This window comes from Oncorhynchus keta, chromosome 20 (assembly GCF_023373465.1).
Source record: "Oncorhynchus keta strain PuntledgeMale-10-30-2019 chromosome 20, Oket_V2, whole genome shotgun sequence".
Lineage (NCBI taxonomy): Eukaryota > Metazoa > Chordata > Actinopteri > Salmoniformes > Salmonidae > Oncorhynchus > Oncorhynchus keta.
The window spans coordinates 21,883,670-21,904,584 of NC_068440.1; the positions used below are offsets into that span (position 1 = coordinate 21,883,670).

Sequence of the window (20,915 nt, forward strand, 5' to 3'; positions counted from 1 at the left end):
AAAACAGCAAACAGACTTACCACAGGAGGGACCCAATTTCAAGTAGACTGACCACACTAGACAGTCAAAATGTGTGTGTGCATGTGTCTGTGAGTAAAGAAATATGGTGTTGGTAGGCTAGACCTAGAAACTAAGAAAACAAGACACACGTGTATTGTGGACAATAACTTTACCACAGGCACAGAAACATCTGAAACAACAGAAAAGTTCAAATCATCATAAAAACCCACACTCCTGCACACGGTCCCAACTCCGACCTCTGTGCATTCATTTGACCCTTTGCCTGACCCTCCCATTGGCAGAAGGCTGTATACATAACATGCGTGGATTCAGAGAGGTGAAATAGTCAGAACATAGCACATAGACATTTTACGAAGAGCTGGTACAAACGCCTATTCTACCTGATAAAAATATACTGTATAGAACATATATGGTTGTCCATCTGAATATTCTGAAACGTTGCACCCTGCTGAACAGACCCCATGTGTTAGCTAAGATACAAACAGTATACAAAAAAGCATTAAATAAACAAATTAAAAACCAGGGTTGTCAATATCAGGTTTAAGAAAGGTTGCAGAATGAAAATCCACTTTGACGTCATGAAAGATGCTTATTGAGTAAAAAGCATTGGAGTGAAGTCATCACCATCATCATCTTACACAAGTAAAGATTTTAGGCACAAACTGGTCCCCTACAGCCCCACAAACCTTGACCCCTAACCCCATCTAACCCTAACCTTAAACCCCCCCAACCTCCATCTAAAGACAAAGCCTTGTTGTCATGGTAACTCAGTAAAGCTATTAAGGCATAGTACACTGACAACAGTCCCTTTCCTCTGCTGGTCTGGGCAGCCGAGCACAGATAGGAGGAGAGGAAGAATTCTGGCTCGTGTTTGATTGCTCTGCCCTGACAGACAGCAACATATAGTAGATAAGGCTTACAGTATGTATAGGTTGTGTGTGTGTGTGTGTACACACTTGTGTCTGTGTGCGTGTGTGTGGTCACAGGTTCTCTCCAGGCTGGTACTGGGGTTCAGTAGCAGTAAAGTAGTCCTCCAGGAAGCCCTGCAGGTATTCAAAGGTGTGTCTCTCGTCCGCCTCTCTCCGCCAACACTGCACCATCAGCTCATGGAGGGAGGCAGGACAACCCACCGCACAGGGCATCCTGTAGCCTCTCTCCACCTGCTCCAGGACCTCGCGGTTGTTCATACCTAGAGAGAGAGGAGGGAGAGGGAGGGAGGTAGAGAGAAAGACAGAGATAGATGTTTTTTTAGTGTAACACACAGCATCTTATATCCATCATAGAGACAGATGGAAAGACAGAGGGCTGGAGAAAAGAAGGGCAACAGAGTAGGAGACACCTACACCCCCGTACCTGGGTAAGGCACGCGTCCTTTTGTGACGAGTTCAGTGAGCAGGATACCAAAGCTCCACACATCAGACTTGATGGTGAAGCGCCCGTATAGAGCTGCTTCAGGAGCTGTCCACTTGATGGGGAACTTGGCTCCTGTAAAATCGTTCAATCAAATGTATTTATGAAGCCCTTTTCACATCAAGAGTTGTCACAATGTCCTAAAACAGTAACTCTCTTCTACCTTGTCTGGCTGTGTACTCATTGTCCTCTATGAGTCTGGCCAAACCAAAGTCAGCGATCTTGCACACCAGATTTTCCCCGACCAGAATGTTAGCCGCTCGCAGATCACGATGGATGTAGTTCATACGCTCTATATATGCCATGCCTGCCGCTATCTACACACACACACACACACACACACACACACACACACACACACACACACACACACACACACACACACACACACACACACACAGGAGGAAGGGTTAGAGGTGCAAGCCATCCAATCCCACACGTGACTCCCACATCGACCTCCACAGCCACATGATGTGGCACCAGCATCGATGGACTGCCAAGATGGTGTGTGTTCTTACCTGAGCAGCCATATCCACCAGTTGAGGCAGCTTCAGATTCCCTCCTTCCCCGTCCTTCAGGAAGTCCAGTAAGCTACCTGAAATACACAGTTCATTTCAGAAATAATTGTGAAAGCGTGTGTGTGGCTCCGCTTGCATATGTGTGTGCTCCGTACCGCACCTTGGCTCATGAACTCTGTGATGATGTAGATGGGTTCTTCAGAGACCACAGCGTACAGCTGCACCAGCTTGTCATGCCTCAGTCTCTTCATGATCTGAGCCTCTTCTAGGAAAGCCTCTGGAGACATGGTGCCTGGCTTCAACGTCTTCACTGCTACCTTGGTGGTGCCGTTCCACATACCTGACAGACACACACACACACACACACACACACACACACACACACACAGAGATAGGTATACAGTACACACACACACAAAGGCAGAAACACACACACACACAGAGATAGGTATACAGTACACACACACACAAAGGCAGAAACACACACACACACAGAGATAGGTATACAGTACACACACACACACAGAGATAGGTATACAGTACACACACACACACACACACACACACACAGAGATAGGTATACAGTACACACACACACACACACACAGAGATAGGTATACAGTACACACACACACACACAGAGATAGGTATACAGTACACACACACACACACACACACAGAGATAGGTATACAGTACACACACACACACACACACACACACAGAGATAGGTATACAGTACACACACACACACAGAGATAGGTATACAGTACACACACACAAAGGCAGAAACAAACACACACACACAGAGATAGGTATACAGTACACACACACACACACAGAGATAGGTATACAGTACACACACACAAAGGCAGAAACACACACACACACAGAGATAGGTATACAGTACACACACACACACACAGAGATAGGTATACAGTACACACACACAAAGGCAGAAACACACACACACACACAGAGATAGGTATACAGTACACACACACAAAGGCAGAAACACACACACACACAGAGATAGGTATACAGTACACACACACAAAGGCAGAAACACACACACAGAGATAGGTATACAGTACACACACACAAAGGCAGAAACACACACACACACAGAGATAGGTATACAGTACACACACACAAAGGCAGAAACACACACACATGCATACAATTATAAACTGGGTGGTTCGAGCCCTGAATGCTGATTGGCTGACATCTGTGGTATATCAGACCGTATACCACAAGTATGACAAAACATTTATTTTTACTGCTTTAATTGCATTGGTAACCAGTTTATAATAGCAATAAGGCACCTCTGGGGTTTGCGATATATGGCCAATATACCACAACACTTCGGGCCTTATTGCTTAATTATACACACACAAAGACACACAGGAGTGCACAGAGGTGGTGGGGTGGGATAAGGAAGGGGAGGAGAGGGGGAGAGTCCCACCATGGTGCTTCAGCAGTGCATGAAGCTGGACCAGGAATAGGGTTGGCTACTTCCTGGTCCGGACACACAGAGAGACTATTCCACTGACACAGAACGGCACTGGAATGGAAACTGGGAACACAGCTGGCCGTGGGAAAAGAGAGCACTACACACCACCACATGAGCACCGGATTGGGAATAATCCCAGACACACTGAGAAGCACTTCTGGGACACAGTTGTGAAGAGCGCTATAGTCCAGTGTTTCCCAACTGGCCTCCAAGTTTGTTTGTTTTTTGTAGAATTTTCATTGTCAGACATAAGACTGTAGAAACACCAGGAAATCAGCTCAAAGGGATTTTAACTTAAAATATATGAAGTTCTCCCATGCATAATAGAGTCACGTGATCGTATACACATGTAAGCAAGATCTGAAATGATTATGTTTAAGTCAAACATATATGTTCTTGCGGTCAATTTGCAGACTTCAAATGATTTGTCATTATGTTCCGAACCCCTGACCATCCCCTCAACAACATAAAACGGCCCGCAGCGTAATGTAGTTGATGATCCCTGCGCTAGACTGTAGGTGGTGTGTGTGTCAGTCTCAACCTACAGTATAAGAAAGTGACTGATTGATTGATTGACAGTTGGGCTCACCCATCCAGACGTCTCCGAAGCATCCCTGGCCCAACTTTCTGTTTAGGGCCAGCGTTTTCCTGGCAACCTCCCAGGCGTCCCGCCCCAGCCCCAGGGTGAGGGGCGTGGCATTGGGACAGGGTGTGGTCAGAAAGTAACACAGCCCATCGTTACAGCCTAGAGGAGTGAGGGGTTGGAGGGGGGAGGGGGGATGGTAGGAGTGGACAGGGAGGGAGATGAAATGAGATGAAAAGGCATGCAAAGACACAGAACTTCCTACCCATCCAGACTTCTCCAAACTGCCCGTTGCCCAGCTTCTTAATCAGCTGGAGAGATTCTCTTGGAATCTCCCACACGTCCTTGGTCTTCACCGATAGGTCGGCTAGCTTAGGCATGCCCCGCCTACAGCTGCCAATCAACCTACAGCACAAACCTGCTGCTCGCTCTGAGGTGGGTGAGAGAGGGGTGGAAGAGAGAGAGTCGAAGCAAGACAGACAGGCAGACAGAATAAAGGAGAGAGCAAGAGCAAAGGGACAAAGACAGAGAGAGATACAGACAGACAAGAGGGGAGGGAGAGATAAATTGCTGAGGCACAAAAGCAACAAACACATATAGAACATAGAAAGCAACTGACTACAGTACTTTACTTGGATCTACTAAAAAGTGCTCACATTTCACCGATACACATCTGTTTAGACACACACACATGCACTGACACACCATGCAAACCAATAGGCAACTTTGCTTATGTCTATTTAGTGTGCTTGGCTAATACATTCCTTGATCATATTTAGTATGCTAGAATGGATGTTGGACATACAGACACAGAAAGGAGAACACACACACACAGAGCAGAGTAGCTCCTATACCAGACTGCACCACCAGAGGGCAACTGGGAGAGAGAAAAAGAGGGATCTGAATTACATTAGTCTTGGCCATGGAGAGAAAGCCCTCACCTAGGCCCTAAATACTTTAACCCTAGTCCATACACCCTAGGCACTTTACCCACAGACCCTAAGTTAGGTACTTCACCCCTAGCCCCTAAGCACTCACCTGTGTAGTGCTCCACGAGTTGATGCACGGTGTCGAACTGTGTGCGTGTTGTGATATAATATCCTCCATTGTCCAGCTTCCTGATCTTATAATGTTTGACGTGGTCACCTTTACCATCATCCCAGTCCCGGATAGACAGAGAGTAGGCACCTGGCGATAGAGGAGGAAGAGAACAGTTCACACTCTGAGGATTCTAAAGGTGAAGTTGCACACAAGAGAATGACTACGTATGAATGAACAGAAACACAGCTGTACTGAGATGTGTTTGAGAATACCTGTAGAACCACATATAGATATCTAATACTCTTAGAGCCAGTTGACCAGACCCAGATTCACGGAGATTGTCCAGGGAAAGTGCTTCTTAGACCAGGACTAGGCTTAATCTATGTGTGGGAAGCCTTCAAACGTTTTGTGTAACTTTTAGCAAATGTGTGTGAACACCTTCTGAGTACAGGTGTGTACGTACCCTTGGTGGTCTCACTCTCTCTGATAAGGAATGTTCCTCTGGGGTTCTCCAGTCCCAGGAGCTGTCTCTCTGCATCCTTTCTCCCCATCTTACCGAAATACCACCTGGTAACACACACAAACATTTACCCATTAGTCATTCAGCAGATGTTCTTGTGTATGTGTGTGTGTGTGTGTGTGTGTGTGTGTGTGTGTGTGTGTGTGTGTGTGTGTGTGTGTGTGTGTGTGTGTGTGTGTGTGTGTACTCACTCCTCAGCCTGTATAGAGTCTACAGGAGCTACATAGTTACTAGGGACATAACCAGACTTCCCAGTGTCCAACGACCGGGCCTCCCACCAGTCCCCCTCTCTGTAGAGACAATTCATCACATTGGAGGGAGCAGACACTTGATTTGATCTGGAAAGCCACTACCTGCGATTTACTCTGGAACTGTAATGTGAATCTCACGTGTTGTTGATAATGTGGAACTTCTCTCCCTTCTGGAAGGACAGGTCATCTTCAGTACGAGCATCATAGTCATACAATGCTATGAAGAGAGTTACACCTCCACCTCCACACACACACACACACACACACACACACACACACACACACACACACACACACACACACACACACACACACACACACACACACACACACACACACACACACACACACACACACACACACACACACACACACACACACACACACACGTCAGTATGCATACATCATACAACCACTTTAAACAAACACATTTAAAGGCTTAATTAAGCCTTCATTAACCTATTATATGTCCTACATAAACACACAACAAATTATTTGAAGCCATCAATCTGTACCTGTGACGCCCCCTGCGCCGGTTTGTGCGTTGGTATTAGGAAAACAGGCGGAGCCAAAAGGCTTGTTGAAGTCAGGTATTGTCGGGTGGGTGGGGCCAGGGTGATAACGGGGCGTGGCCAATGCTGTAGACACAACCCCATCAGGGCTGTTGCTAGGAGATGGGTCAGACAGCTCGGCTGAAGCTGCCTTGGCTGCAGCCTTTTTCTGTTTACAGTGGGCACAGCCCATAATAACCACAGAGACTATCGCTACAGAGAGAGAGGGGGTGAGAGAGGTGGGGAGTTAGAGAGAGAAGAAGAGAAAGAGAGAAGTGAAGGAGGAAGTGATATGGAGGGTAAAGGGCAGTTACTCACCTGCAGTCTTCCTCTGTCAGATCATGTCAGACACCATCGCCACTAGAGAGAGAGGAGAGAGAGAGAGAGAGAGAGAGAGAGAGAGAGAGAGAGAGAGAGAGAGAGAGAGAGAGAGAGAGAGAGAGAGAGAGAGAGAGAGAGAGAGAGAGAGAGAGAGAGAGAGAGAGAGAGAGAGAGAGAGAGAGAGAGAGAGAGAAAGAAAGAAAGAGTGAGAACAAAGAGAGAGAGGTTAGCCACTTCCCTTTATAGTGCTCTGAGGAAGAGACCATGACTTACAGTTCCATCTATATGCTTCACCACAAATGGGTGTGTCTGCGGTTTGATGAACAGTGAGAACTTGGTGTTGTGTTTTAACTCAGTTTACCTCCAGCTTTGGAGTGGGTTAAGAAGTCACAGCAGAGTTCAGGAAGAACAAAATGGCAGCTGAATGGAAACAGTCTTCACTCTACAGGACCAGCACTGATGTATGTGTAATCACCTCTATTCCAAAGCAAACCCAGTATTCAGACTTAGCCTACGTCACAATGACACAATATATTATACAATGTATCGTCTGTAATATTTGATCCAGGCTCTTACACTTTGAGTCTCAGGAAGGCGATGCTAGCTTAGCAATCTGCTACTCTAGCACACTCCCTCCTGTGCCATTCAGGTCTGGTGGTCATGGCAGAGGTTGTAGTGGCTCATAGGAAGAATATCTTTTTTACATCCTTTGGGAGAAATTGCATTCCTGAGAAATCTGAAATTCCTGACAATCACATCTTGGAATACCAGCCTATTCCTCCCAAAATGACCTAACATTCTCAAAACAACTAAAACATGACGGTGATGGACGCAATCCAAAACACATTTCAATGCTTACTGCTTAGTTTACAACAACATTTCACAGGAACTCCCAACCCACACACACACTATCTGGTCGGCCATCAGGAGAGCCACAGGAAGTAAGCCCTGTTAGTTTCCTGTCCACCCCTCTAATGGCTCCCCCCTTTTCCTGGAAACCCAGGACACAGTCTCTCCACACATAATCTGCCCACTGCAGTCCCACTGCCCCCAGCTCACTCACACACACACACACACACACACACACACACACACACACACACACACACACACACACACACACACACACACACACACACACACACACACACACACACACACACACACACACACACACACACACCTCCCTCTCTGTGCTGTTTCTCTGCTGTGAGGAAAAGAGGAAGGTCAGCTGTATTGTTGCTCCTAAAGATCATTTTTTAAGGAGCCGTTCACACAAATAACAGCACTGGACCAATATGGTCGTCTTGAGGTAAATTGAAACGCACACACACAGACATGTGTGCTAGGCAGCTCTATGGTCATTGTTCTCCATGAGTTCCTGTTTACCAGATTCTCTCCCTCACCCCCTCCCTTATCGCGCTCTCTTCTCCACTTCATAACCTGTCTCTCTCTCTGTCTCCCCTCTTCATTACTTTTGTCTTGCTCTCTCTCTCTCTCTTTCGCTCTCTCTCTCCTCTTCATAACGTCTCTCTCTCTCTCTCTCTCTTTCGCTCTCTCTCTCCTCTTCATAACGTCTCTCTCTCTCTCTCTCCTCTTCATAACGTCTCTCTCTCTCTCTCTCTCTCTCTCTCTCTCTCTCTCTCTCTCTCTCTCTCTCTCTCTCTCTCTCTCTCTCTCTCTCTCTCTCTCTCTCTCTCTCTCTCTCTCTCTCTTCATAACGTTTGTCTCTCTCTCTCTCCCCTCTTCATAACATTTGTCTCTCTCTGTCCCCTCTTCATAACATTTGTCTCTCTCTCTCTCTCCCCTCTTCATAATGTTTGTCTCTCTCTCTCTCTCGCCTCTTCATAACGTTTCTCTCTCTCTCTCCCCTCTTCATTAGGTTTGTCTCTCTCTGTCCCCTCTTCATAACGTTTGTCTCTCTCTGTCCCCTCTTCATAACGTTTGTCTCTCTCTGTCCCCTCTTCATAACGTTTGTCTCTCTCTCTCCTTTTCATAATGTTTGTCTCTCTCTCTCTCTTCATAACATTTGTCTCTCTCTCTCTCTCTCTCCTCTTCATAACGTTTCTCTCTCTCTCTCTCCTTCATAACGTTTCTCTCTCTCTCTCTCTCTCCTTCATAACATTTGTCTCTCTCTGTCTCTCCTCTTCATAACGTTTGTCTCTCTCTCTCTCCCCTCTTCATAACGTTTGTCTCTCTCTCTCTTCATAACGTTTGTCTCTCTCTCCCCTCTTCGTAACATTTCTCTCTCTCTCCTCTTCATAACGTTTGTCTCTCTGTCTCTCCTCTTCATAACGTTTGTCTCTCTGTCTCTCCTCTTCATAACGTTTCTCTGTCTGTCTCTCCTCTTCATAACGTTTCTCTCTGTTTCTCCTCTTCATAACGTTTCTCTCTCTCTCTCTCTCTCCCCCCTCTTCGTAACATTTCTCTCTCTCCTCTTCATAACGTTTGTCTCTCTGTCTCTCCTCTTCATAACGTTTGTCTCTCTGTCTCTCCTCTTCATAACGTTTCTCTGTCTGTCTCTCCTCTTCATAACGTTTCTCTCTGTCTCTCCTCTTCATAACGTTTCTCTCTGTCTCTCCTCTTCATAACGTTTCTCTCTCTCCTCTCTCTCTCTCCTCTCTCTCTCCTCTTCATAATGTTTCTCTCTCTGTCTCTCCTCTTCATAACGTTTATCTCTCTCTCTCCTCTTCATAACGTTTGTCTCTGTCTCTCCTCTTCATAACGTTTCTCTCTCTCTCTCTCCTCTTCATAACGTTTCTCTCTCTGTCTCTCCTCTTCATAACGTTTCTCTCTCTGTCTCTCCTCTTCATAACGTTTCTCTGCCTGTCTCTCCTCTTCATAACGTTTCTCTGTCTGTCTCTCCTCATCATAACGTTTCTCTCTTTCTCTCCTCTTCATAACGTTTCTCTCTCTCTGTCCCCTCTTCATAACGTTTGTCTCTCTCTCCTCTTTATAACGTTTGTCTCTCTCTCTCTCCTCTTCATAACGTTTGTCTCTCTCTCTCTCCCCTCTTCATAACGTTTGTCTCTCTCTCTCTCTCTCTCCTCTTCATACCATTTGTCTCTCTCCATACCGTTTGTCTCTCTCTCCTCTTCATAATGTTTGTCTCTCTCTCTCTCCTCTTCATAACGGTTCTCTGTCTGTCTCTCCTCTTCATAACGTTTCTCTCTCTCTCCTCTCTCTCTCCTCTTCATAACGTTTGTCTCTCTGTCTCTCCTCTTCATAACGTTTCTCTCTCTGTCTCTCCTCTTCATAACGTTTCTCTCTCTGTCTCTCCTCTTCATAACGTTTCTCTCTGTCTCTCCTCTTCATAACGTTTCTCTCTGTCTCTCCTCTTCATAACGTTTCTCTCTGTCTCTCCTCTTCATAACGTTTCTCTCTGTCTCTCCTCTTCATAACGTTTCTCTCTCTGTCTCTCCTCTTCATAACGTTTCTCTCTGTCTCTTCTCATCATAACGTTTCTCTCTTTCTCCCCTCTTCATAACGTTTGTCTCTCTCTCTCTCCTCTTCATAACGTTTGTCTCTCTCTCTCTCTCCTCTTCATAACAATTGTCTCTCTCTCTCTCTCCATACCGTTTGTCTCTCTCTCCTCTTCATAATGTTTGTCTCTCTCTCTCTCTCCTCTTCATAACGTTTCTCTCTGTCTCTCCTCTTCATAACGTTTCTCTCTCTCTCCAACCTCTCTCTCTCCTCTTCATAACGTTTGTCTCTCTGTCTCTCCTCTTCATAACGTTTCTCTGTCTGTCTCTCCTCTGCATAACGTTTCTCTCTGTCTCTCCTCTTCATAACGTTTCTCTCCGTCTCTCCTCTTCATAACGTTTCTCTCTCTGTCTCTCCTCTTCATAACGTTTCTCTGTCTGTCTCTCCTCTTCATAACGTTTCTCTCTCTCTCTCTCCTTCATAACATTTGTCTCTCTCTGTCCCCTTTTCATAACGTTTGTCTTTCTCTCTCTCTCTCTCTCCCCTCTTCATAACGTTTGTCTCTCTCTCTCTCTTCATAACATTTCTCTCTCTCTCTCTCTCTCTCTCTCTCTCTCTCTCTCTCTCTCCTTCATAACATTTGTCTCTCTCTCTCTCTCCTCTTCATAAAGTTTCTCTCTCTCCCTCCTCTTCATAACGTTTGTCTCTCTCTCTCTCTCCTCTTCATACCATTTGTCTCTCTCTCTCTCTCTCCATACCGTTTGTCTCTCTCTCCTCTTCATAACGTTTGTCTCTCTCTCTCTCCTCTTCATAACGTTTCTCTGTCTGTCTCTCCTCTTCATAACGTTTCTCTCTCTCTCCTCTCTCTCTCCTCTTCATAACGTTTCTCTCTCTTTCTCTCCTCTTCATAACGTTTGTCTCTCTGTCTCTCCTCTTCATAACGTGTGTCTCTCTCTCCTCTTCATAACGTTTGTCTCTCTCTCTCTCCTCTTCATAACGTTTCTCTGTCTGTCTCTCCTCTTCATAACGTTTCTCTCTCTCTCCTCTCTCTCTCTCCTCTCTCCTCTTCATAACGTTTCTCTCTCTTTCTCTCCTCTTCATAACGTTTCTCTCTCTTTCTCTCCTCTTCATAACGTTTCTCTGTCTGTCTCTCCTATTCATAACGTTTCTCTCTGTCTCTCCTCTTCATAACATTTCTCTGTCTGTCTCTCCTCTTCATAACGTTTCTCTGTATTCTCTGTATGTCTCTCCTCTTCATAACGTGTGTCTCTGTCTCTCCTCTTCATAACGTTTGTCTCTCTCTCTCCTCTTCATAACATTTCTCTCTCTGTCTCTCCTCTTCATAACATTTCTCTCAGTCTCTCCTCTTCATAACATTTCTCTCTCTCTCTCCTCTTCATAACGTTTGTCTCTCTCTCTCTCCTCTTCATAACGTTTGTCTCTCTCTCTCTCCCCTCTTCATAACGTTTGTCTCTCTCTCTCTCTCTCTCTCCCCTCTTCTTAACATTTGTCTCTCTCGCTCTCCTCTTCATAACATTTGTCTCTCTCGCTCTCCTCTTCATAACGTTTGTCTCTCTCGCTCTCCTCTTCATAACGTTTGTCTCTCTCTCTCCCTGATGCTGTTTGAGAACCCCTACTGTACATGTAAACCTAGTCAACAATGGCCCTTGGTACCTTGACTCCTCATATTCAATGCTAAAACACTGTTTCTCAACTCACCAACAAACTCTATAGACTCTCTTCTTCCTTCTATGACCACTCAGAAGAAAACTAGAGCTTGAGAACTGATATGACAGAGATGTGAGATGACTGTCTGATTGACTGCTAAGCAACACACACCCAAACCAGACTGACACTAGCCCACAGACCAAACTAGATAGGGATATATATATATATCGCTATCTAACTCTCTCATGGGTGATACCCTGTACTAAACAGACATTAGCATACTCTCTCTCTCATGGGTGATACCCTGTACTAAACAGACATTAGCATACTCTCTCTCTCATGGGTGATACCCTGTACTAAACAGACATTAGCATACTCTCTCTCTCATGGGTGATAGATACCCTGTACTAAACAGACATTAGCATACTCTCTCTCTCATGGGTGATACCCTGTACTAAACAGACATTAGCATACTCTCTCTCTCATGGGTGATAGATACCCTGTACTAAACAGACATTAGCATACTCTCTCTCTCATGGGTGATACCCTGTACTAAACAGACATTAGCATACTCTCTCTCTCATGGGTGATAGATACCCTGTACTAAACAGACATTAGCATACTCTCTCTCTCATGGGTGATAGATACCCTGTACTAAACAGACATTAGCATACTCTCTCTCTCATGGGTGATAGATACCCTGTACTAAACAGACATTAGCATACTCTCTCTCTCATGGGTGATACCCTGTACTAAACAGACATTTGCATACTCTCTCTCTCATGGGTGATACCCTGTACTAAACAGACATTTGCATACATTTAAAAAAAAGCAGCAACACTATATAAAAATAGTGTTTTGGAGATACGCCATGTCAAGACACTCATTCCAACCCTCCTGCAGGAAAAGACGCTGGGTGTGAAGGCTTCTGCTCCAGCTCCTGATTCAGCTAATCAAGGTCCCGATGAGAAGCTGAATAGTAGACTCATGTTAAAGCAGGGATGGAATAAAAGCCTGCACACCCAGCAACACTCAAGAAGGAGGGATGGCCACCCTTGATCTACAGGCAGTCACTCTCCCTGCCCTCAAACAGTTAGAAGGTTACTGGTTCATATCCCACTCAGGCTATTCCCACCTAAATCACTACACGCTCTAGCTAACGGACATGGAGGGGTTTTCAAACGTAAACCATTTTCTCAGGACTGAAAACTCATAAACACACCACCCTCATTCATCACACTAACAAACATCCAAACACACCCTTTCCTGCCCCATCTACTTCAGATAAACGGCTCCCTGCTGGGCATTCACAACACAAACGCATGAACACACATACACAGCTTCCGTTGAAGTCGGACGTTTACATACACTTAGGTTGCAGTCATTTAAACTTGTTTGTCAACCACTCCACAAATTCCTATAGTTTTGGCAAGTTGGTTTGGATGACTACTTTGTGCATCACACAAGTAATATTTCCAACAATTGTTTACAGACAGATTTCACTTATAATTCACTGCACCACAATTCCAGTGGGTCAGAAGTTTACATACACTAAGTTGACTATGCCTTTAAACAGCTTGGAAAATCCAGAAAATGATGTCATGGCTTTAGAAGCTTCTGATAGGCTAATTGACATCATTTGAGTCAATTGGAGGTGTACCTGTGGATGTATTTCAAGGCCTACCTTCAAGCTCAGTGCCTCTTTGCTTGACATCATGGGAAAATCAAAAGAAATCAGCCAAGACCTCAGAAAAAAATGTGTAGACCTCCACAAGTTTGGTTCATCCTTGGGAGCAATTTCCAAATGCCTGAAGGTACCCGCGTTCCTCTGTACAAACGATAGTACGCAAGTATAAACACCATGGGACCACGCAGCCGTCATATGGCTCAGGAAGGAGACGCGTTCTGTCTCCTAGAGATGAACATACTTTGGTGTGAAAAGTGCAAATCAATCTCAGAGCAACAGCAAAGGACCATGTGAAGATGCTGGAAGAAACTGGTACAAAAGTATCTACAGTGGGGGCAAAAAATTATTTAGTCAGCCACCAATTGTGCAAGTTCTCCCACTTAAAAAGATGAGAGGCCTGTAATTTTCATCAAAGGTACACTTCAACTATGACAGACAAAATGAGAAAAAAAATCCAGAAAATCACATTGTAGGATTTTTTATGAATTTATTTGCAAATTATGGTTGAAAATAAGTATTTGGTCAATAACAACAGTTTATCTCAATACTTTGTTATATACCCTTTGTTGGAAATGACAGAGGTCAAAGTTTTCTGTAGGTCTTCACAAGGTTTTCACACACTGTTGCTGGTATTTTGGCCCATTCCTCCATGGAGATCTCCTCTAGAGCAGTGATGTTTTGGGGCTGTTGCTGGGCAACACGGACTTTCAACTCCCGCCAAAGATTTTCTATGGTGTTGAGATCTGGAGACTGGCTAGGCCACTCCAGGACCTTGAAATGCTTCTTACGAAGCCACTCCTTCGTTGCCCGGGCGGTGTGTTTGGGATCATTGTCATGCTGAAAGACCCAGCCACGTTTCATCTTCAATGCCCTTGCTGATGGAAGGAGGTTTTCACTCAAAATCTCACAATACATGGCCCCATTCATTCTTTCCTTTACACGGATCAGTCGTCCTGGTCCCTTTGCAGAAAAACAGCCCCAAAGCATGATATTTCCACCCCCATGCTTCACAGTAGGTATGGTGTTCTTTGGATGCAACTCAGCATTCTTTGTCCTCCAAACACAACGAGTTGAGTTTTTACCAAAAATTTCTATTTTGGTTTCATCTGAGCATATGACATTCACCCAATCTTCTTCTGGATCATCCAAATGCTCTCTAGCAAACTTCAGACGGGCCTGGACATGTACTGGCTTAAGCAGGGGGACATGTCTGGCACTGCAGGATTTGAGTCCCTGGCGGCGTAGTGTGTTACTAATGGTAGGCTTTGTTACTTTGGTCCCAGCTCTCTGCAGGTAATTCACTAGGTCTCCCAGTGTGGTTCTGGGATTTTCCTCACCGTTCTTGTGATCATTTTGACCCCACGGGGTGAGATCTTGCGTGGAGCCCCAGATCGAGGGAGATTATCAGTGGTCTTGTATGTCTTCCATTTGCTAATAATTGCTCCCACAGTTGATTTATTCAAACCAAGCTGCTTACCTATTGCAGATTCAGTCTTCCCAGCCTGGTGCAGGTCTACAATTTTGTTTCTGGTGTCCTTTGACAGCTCTTTGGTCTTGGCCATAGTGGAGTTTGGAGTGTGACTGTTTGAGGTTGTGGACAGGTGTCTTTTATATTGATAACAAGTTCAAACAGGTGCCATTAATACAGGTAACGAGTGGAGGACAGAGGAGCCTCTTAAAGAAGAAGTTACAGGTCTGTGAGAGCGAGAAATCTTGCTTGTTTGTAGGTGACCAAATACTTATTTTCCACCATAATTTGCAAATAAATTAATAAAAAATCCTACAATGTGATTTTCTTTTCTCATTTTCTGTCATAGTTGAAGTGTACCTATGATGAAAATCACAGGCCTCTCATCTTTTTAAGTGGGAGAACTTGCACAATTGGTGGCTGACTAAATACTTTTTTGCACCACTGTATATCCACAGTAAAACGAGTCTTATATCAGCAAAAAATAAGTCACTGCTCCAAAACCGCCATAAAAAAGCCAGACTACGGTTTGCATCTGCACATGGGGACAAATATTGTACTTTTTTGAGAAATGTCCTGGTCTGATGAAACAAAAATAGAACTGTTTGGCCTTAATGACCATCGTTATGTTTGGAGGAAAAAGGGGGAGGCTTGCAAGCCGAAGAACACCATCCCAACCGTGAAGCACGGGGGTGGCAGCATCATGTTGTGGGGGTGCTTTGCTGCAGGAGGAACTGGTGCACTTCACAAAATAGAAGGCATCACAAGGCAGGAAAATTGTGTGGATATATTGACACAAAATCTCAAGGCATCAGTTCGGAAGTTAAAGCTTGGTCGCAAATGGGTCTTCCAAATGGACAATGACCCCAAGCATACTTCCAAAGTTGTGGCAAAATGGCTTAAGAACAACAAAGTCAAGGTATTGGAGTGGCCATCAACAAAGCCCTGACCTCAATGCTATAGAAAATTTGTGGGCAGAACTGAAAAAGCGTGTGTGAGCAAGGAGGCCTACAAACCTGACTCAGTTACACCAGCTCTGTCAGGAGGAATGGGCCAAAATTCACCCAACTTATTGTGGGAAGCTTGTGTAAGGCTACCCGAAACGTTTCACCCAAGTTAAACAATTTAAAGGCAATGCTACCAAATACTAATTGAGTGTATGTAAACTTCTGACCCACTGGGAATGTGATGAAAGAAATAAAAGCTGAAATAAATTATTCTCTCTACTATTTTTCTGACATTTCACATTGTTAAAATAAAGTGGTGATCCTAACTTACCTAAAACAGGGATTTTTTTTGCTAGGATTAAATGTCAGGAATTGTGTAAAACTGAGTTTAAATGTATTTGGATAAGGTGTATGTAAACTTCCGGCTTCAACTGTATGTGGCGTAAATTTCAGTTGGTATACAGAATTAGAATCCATACTCATTGTTCCATTTCTCACTCTCTCTCCTGGCTAACAGGAAACACCACAGGATGCAGAGTGAGTGAAGCAGGAGTGATCGGACACTGCGAAGTGAGCTGTCACTGAGCCCAACATTTTTTTTTCTCAAAGCATAAACTTCAATGTAGTGTAAGAGAGAATAGTGGGGAAATAGAGAGAAGGGGGGGAGAAAGAGACCGAGGCAGGGAGAGGGGGGGTAGTGAGAGGAACAGTGGGAGGTGGGGGACAGAAAGAGAGAGAGAGGCAGAGACTGGGGATAGTGAGAGAAACAATGGGAAGTGTGGGACAGAGAGAGGGTAATGTAGGGGGAGGGAGGGGATGGATAAGTTCTGGGAAGTCAGGTGTCTCAGGGACTTCCTGTTTCCACGTGATGTCATTACATCCTCCTCCAGAGAGAAGTGGAGCGATAGAGTGAAAGAATGTTTCAGTGTGCGTCAAAGAAAGACTGACGGAGAAAACGTGTTTGAAAGCTGAAGCGAAGTGCACAATGGCAGTATGTGGCACCTGAGTTTCTGATAGCGCTAACCTTTTGGCTGCGGCTTCACGTCACAGACACATTCTTTCCGTCAGACCCGGGAATCAAACCAGCAACCCTCCAGTTACTGGTGCGCCTCTCTAACCTCCAGGTTGGGTTAAGGTTGTTGTAGTATTCTCTGTAGTAGCACAACTGTGTCTTGGTGGGAAAGCAGAGTTTACAGCCCCACAGCTAGGCTACGCTCACTTCCTTCCGCACAGCCCAGGGGCTAAAGGCAGGAAGTGAATTCGTAGAGAAACAAGATGTGATGAAGCCAGGCTTCAGATAACCTGATCATGTCTCTCTCCCTCCCTAAATCTTCTCTTGTTCTCTCACCGTTTCTCCTCTCTCCAGTACCAAACCTGAAGGGACAATGAAACAGTGCTCCACAGTAGCTCTACAGTAGGTGTAGCCTGCCTCTGGCCTACAGTACAGTAGGTGTAGCCTGCCTCTGGCCTACAGGACAGTAGGTGTAGCCTGCCTCTGGCCTACAGGACAGTAGGTGTAGCCTGCCTCTGGCCTACAGGACAGTAGGTGTAGCCTGCCTCTGGCCTACAGGACAGTAGGTGTAGCCTGCCTCTGGCCTACAGGACAGTAGGTGTAGCCTGCCTCTGGCCTACAGGACAGTAGGTGTAGCCTGCCTCTGGCCTACAGGACAGTAGGTGTAGCCTGCCTCTGGCCTACAGGACAGTAGCTGTAGCCTGCCTCTGGCCTACAGGACAGTAGCTGTAGCCTGCCTCTGGATCTTTACGGCACACAGAGTGCGCTGCACACCCTGTAATCCACAGAGCTTAAGGTTCAAGCCCCTGCTCCCTTTTCTCTCCTATAAGTCAATTCTGTTATTGCTCTGTCATTTGATTTCAAAATAAGTGACTTGACAGGCTCAGTGTGACCTGCAGGCTACAGTACAAAAGGGAAGTGTTGCTGGCATAAGCACCACCGCATTTTGCGCAGCACTTCACTCTTCACTGGCCAAACTTCCTTTTTTTTTTTTTTTAAACGCCCAAAGTTTCTCAACACACTCATTCAGCAATAACAAAAAGGACACGGTTTCACAAACATTTTGGTTTGATTAAATAACAGAGTGATTTTTAAAGTGTGTGATAGAAGCTGTGTGTCTGTGGCCAAGCTCTGGGAAACTCACCTGGGCACCGAAACCAGGTATTTACTCCAGAATATGACTAACAACATGAAACACACAGAGGTTATGAAGGAGAGAGAGACACACAGAGGTTATGAAGGAGAGAGAGGCACAGAGAGGTTATAAAGGAGAGAGAGAGAGATTATAAAGGGGGGAGAAAGAGAGAGAGACAGGGGTTCTAAAGGGGGAGAGACACAGAGGTTATGAAGGAGAGAGAGACACACACAGAGGTTCTGAAGGGGGTGAGAGACAGAGGGAGAGAGAGAGAGTGAGAGAGACAGGTTCTGCAGGGGGGGGAGAGAGACAGGTTCTGCAGGGGGGAGTGAGAGAGAGACAGAGGCTCTGAAGGGGGAGTTAGTACACGTTCTGAAGGGGGAGAGAGAGAGACAGGTTCTGAAGGGGGGAGTGAGAGAGACAGGTTCTGAAGGGGGGAGAGACAGGTTCTGAAGGGGGAGTGAGAGAGAGAGGTTCTGAAGGGGGAGTGAGAGAGAGGTTCTGAAGGGGGAGTGAGAGAGAGAGGTTCTGAAGGGGGGAGTGAGAGAGAGGTTCTGAAGGGGGGAGAGAGACAGAGGTTCTGAAGGGGGGAGTGAGACAGAGGTTCTGAAGGGGGGAGTGAGACAGAGGTTCTGAAGGGGGGAGTGAGAGAGAGAGGTTCTGAAGGGGGGAGTGAGACAGAGAGGTTCTGAAGGGGGGAGAGAGACAGAGGTTCTGAAGGGGGGAGTGAGACAGAGGTTCTGAAGGGGGGAGTGAGACAGAGGTTCTGAAGGGGGGAGAGAGACAGAGGTTCTGAAGGGGGGAGAGAGACAGAGGTTCTGAAGGGGGGAGAGAGACAGAGGTTCTGAAGGGGGAGTGAGACAGAGGTTCTGAAGGGGAGAGAGAGAGAGGTTCTGAAGGGGGGAGTGAGAGAGAGAGGTTCTGAAGGGGGGAGTGAGAGAGAGGTTCTGAAGGGGGGAGAGAGACAGAGGTTCTGAAGGGGGGAGTGAGACAGAGGTTCTGAAGGGGGAGTGAGAGAGAGAGGTTCTGAAGGGGGAGAGAGACAGAGGTTCTGAAGGGGGGAGAGAGAGACAGAGGTTCTGAAGGGGGGAGAGAGACAGAGGTTCTGAAGGGGGGAGTGAGACAGAGGTTGTGAAGGAGGGAGTGAGAGAGAGAGGTTCTGAAGGGGGGAGTGAGAGAGACAGGTTCTAAAGGTGGGAGTGAGAGAGACAGAGGTTCTGAAGGGGGGAGTGAGAGAGACAGGTTCTGAAGGGGGAGAGAGACAGAGGTTGTGAAGGAGGGAGTGAGAGAGAGGTTCTGAAGGGGGGAGTGAGAGAGACAGGTTCTAAAGGTGGGAGTGAGAGAGACAGAGGTTCTGAAGGGGGGAGTGAGAGAGACAGGTTCTGAAGGGGGGAGTGAGAGAGACAGGTTCTGAAGGGGGGAGTGAGAGAGACAGAGGTTCTGAAGGGGGGAGAGAGAGAGAGACAGGTTCTGAAGGGGGGGAGAGAGAGAGACAGGTTCTGAAGGGGGGAGTGAGAGAGACAGAGGTTCTGAAGGGGGGAGAGAGAGAGAGAGACAGGTTCTGAAGGGGGGAGTGAGAGAGACAGGTTCTGAAGGGGGGAGAGAGAGAGAGAGACAGGTTCTGAAGGGGGAGTGAGAGAGACAGGTTCTGAAGGGGGGAGAGAGAGAGAGACAGGTTCTGAAGGGGAGAGAGAGAGAGACAGGTTATGAAGGGGGGAGAGAGAGAGACAGGTTCTGAAGGGGGGAGTGAGAGACAGGTTCTGAAGGGGGGAGTGAGAGAGACAGGTTCTGAAGGGGGGAGAGAGAGAGAGAGAGAGAGACAGGTTCTGAAGGGGGGAGTGAGAGAGACAGGTTCTGAAGGGGGGAGTGAGAGAGACAGGTTCTGAAGGGGGAGACAGAGACGCACATTCATACTGGTGTCTGTTTCAGCACAGATATTGAGGGGAAGGCAAAACAATGTTACAATATACACTACTACACACAGATGTATTTACTTAGCCATACAAAACACCGACAGTTTAGGCTACAGAGGTTGAGACTCACTTACACTCTCCCACTGCTAAACACACATCGACTGACTTACCGGAGAGCACTACGGGTCGCCCGTTATTCCCGGGGGCTGGCGAAGAAAGGTGTGAACAGCACCCGGGAGGTAAAATTCCAGGCGCTGAGACAGAACGGGATGAGACAGCTGAGCGCTCCTCGCGGGAGGAAATGTGGATGCGCGGCGCGCTCTCTGTGTCCGGAAGGGTTGGATTGACTGGCATGCGCAGTGACTGACGTCCACTCCAAAGCGCGCTCCCTGGATGCTTGTGTCACTCTCACGGAATTTAAACAACAAAAAAAGTAATCCGGGGCTTCTTAATTACGTCTTGCAACGGAAATCGTTTACCATTTAAGAACCAAACGGAAGCAAATAGAACGAAATGGGAAGGGACCTACATGAATTTGTCCAATAGAAACGATCCTTTTCGTTGCAAAACGTTTTCCGTTTGGAGTGAACGGTTTGTTACAAAACGTTGCAACAGAATGAGCGTAATGAATTCCGCCCTGATTTTGACTTTGAATAACATAATTCATGTAGAAATGGAATTGTCCAAACGCAACATCCGGTGATTTGACATAACTTCTGTGCTGTAGTTTTCGCACACCACTGAGCCCAGGAATCGACATGTCCCAGTCAGCTGAACCCTTCCTACCCAAAGAGACAGACACACACTCGCTCTCATCTGTCAACATAGCATCCGTCTGTTCTTTAAGGCTAGATCCACCATTCTCTGTTGGGAACTAAGTTCCATGAAACTCCGAATTTGACGTTCCAGTAAGAGAAGAGTATACCCTTCATCTC

General features: G+C 46.2%; 1 protein-coding gene and 1 long non-coding RNA gene across 6 annotated transcripts; one reads left to right on the forward strand and one right to left on the reverse strand.

Moving 5' to 3' along the window:
* Positions 1 to 152: 152 nt before the first annotated feature.
* On the reverse strand, positions 153 to 20,763 carry yrk (Yes-related kinase). 2 transcript variants are annotated; one of them, XM_052472294.1, is made up of 13 exons: positions 20,151 to 20,763; positions 6,725 to 6,766; positions 6,371 to 6,619; positions 5,994 to 6,096; positions 5,796 to 5,894; positions 5,548 to 5,651; positions 5,082 to 5,231; positions 4,309 to 4,473; positions 2,110 to 2,289; positions 1,950 to 2,026; positions 1,595 to 1,748; positions 1,375 to 1,506; positions 153 to 1,210 (listed from the first exon to the last, which is right to left on the reverse strand). In XM_052472294.1, the coding sequence occupies exons 3-13, from the start codon at positions 6,597 to 6,599 to the stop codon at positions 1,002 to 1,004; spliced, it is 1,602 nt and encodes a 533-aa protein (XP_052328254.1). In that variant the 5' UTR covers positions 6,600 to 6,619; positions 6,725 to 6,766; positions 20,151 to 20,763; the 3' UTR covers positions 153 to 1,001. The 2 variants fall into 2 exon arrangements, with proteins under 2 accessions (XP_052328254.1, XP_052328255.1); XM_052472295.1 differs by lacking the exon at positions 4,309 to 4,473 and adding an exon at positions 4,050 to 4,205 and having other exon boundaries at positions 20,151 to 20,467.
* On the forward strand, positions 2,296 to 3,163 carry LOC127909897 (uncharacterized). Of its 4 annotated transcripts, none has more exons than XR_008072888.1 (4): positions 2,296 to 2,526; positions 2,679 to 2,846; positions 2,880 to 2,983; positions 3,031 to 3,136. It is a non-coding gene; the product is annotated as an uncharacterized LOC127909897 (long non-coding RNA). The 4 variants fall into 4 exon arrangements; XR_008072891.1 differs by having other exon boundaries at positions 2,933 to 2,983; XR_008072890.1 differs by lacking the exon at positions 2,880 to 2,983 and having other exon boundaries at positions 3,031 to 3,163.
* Positions 20,764 to 20,915: the final 152 nt, after the last annotated feature.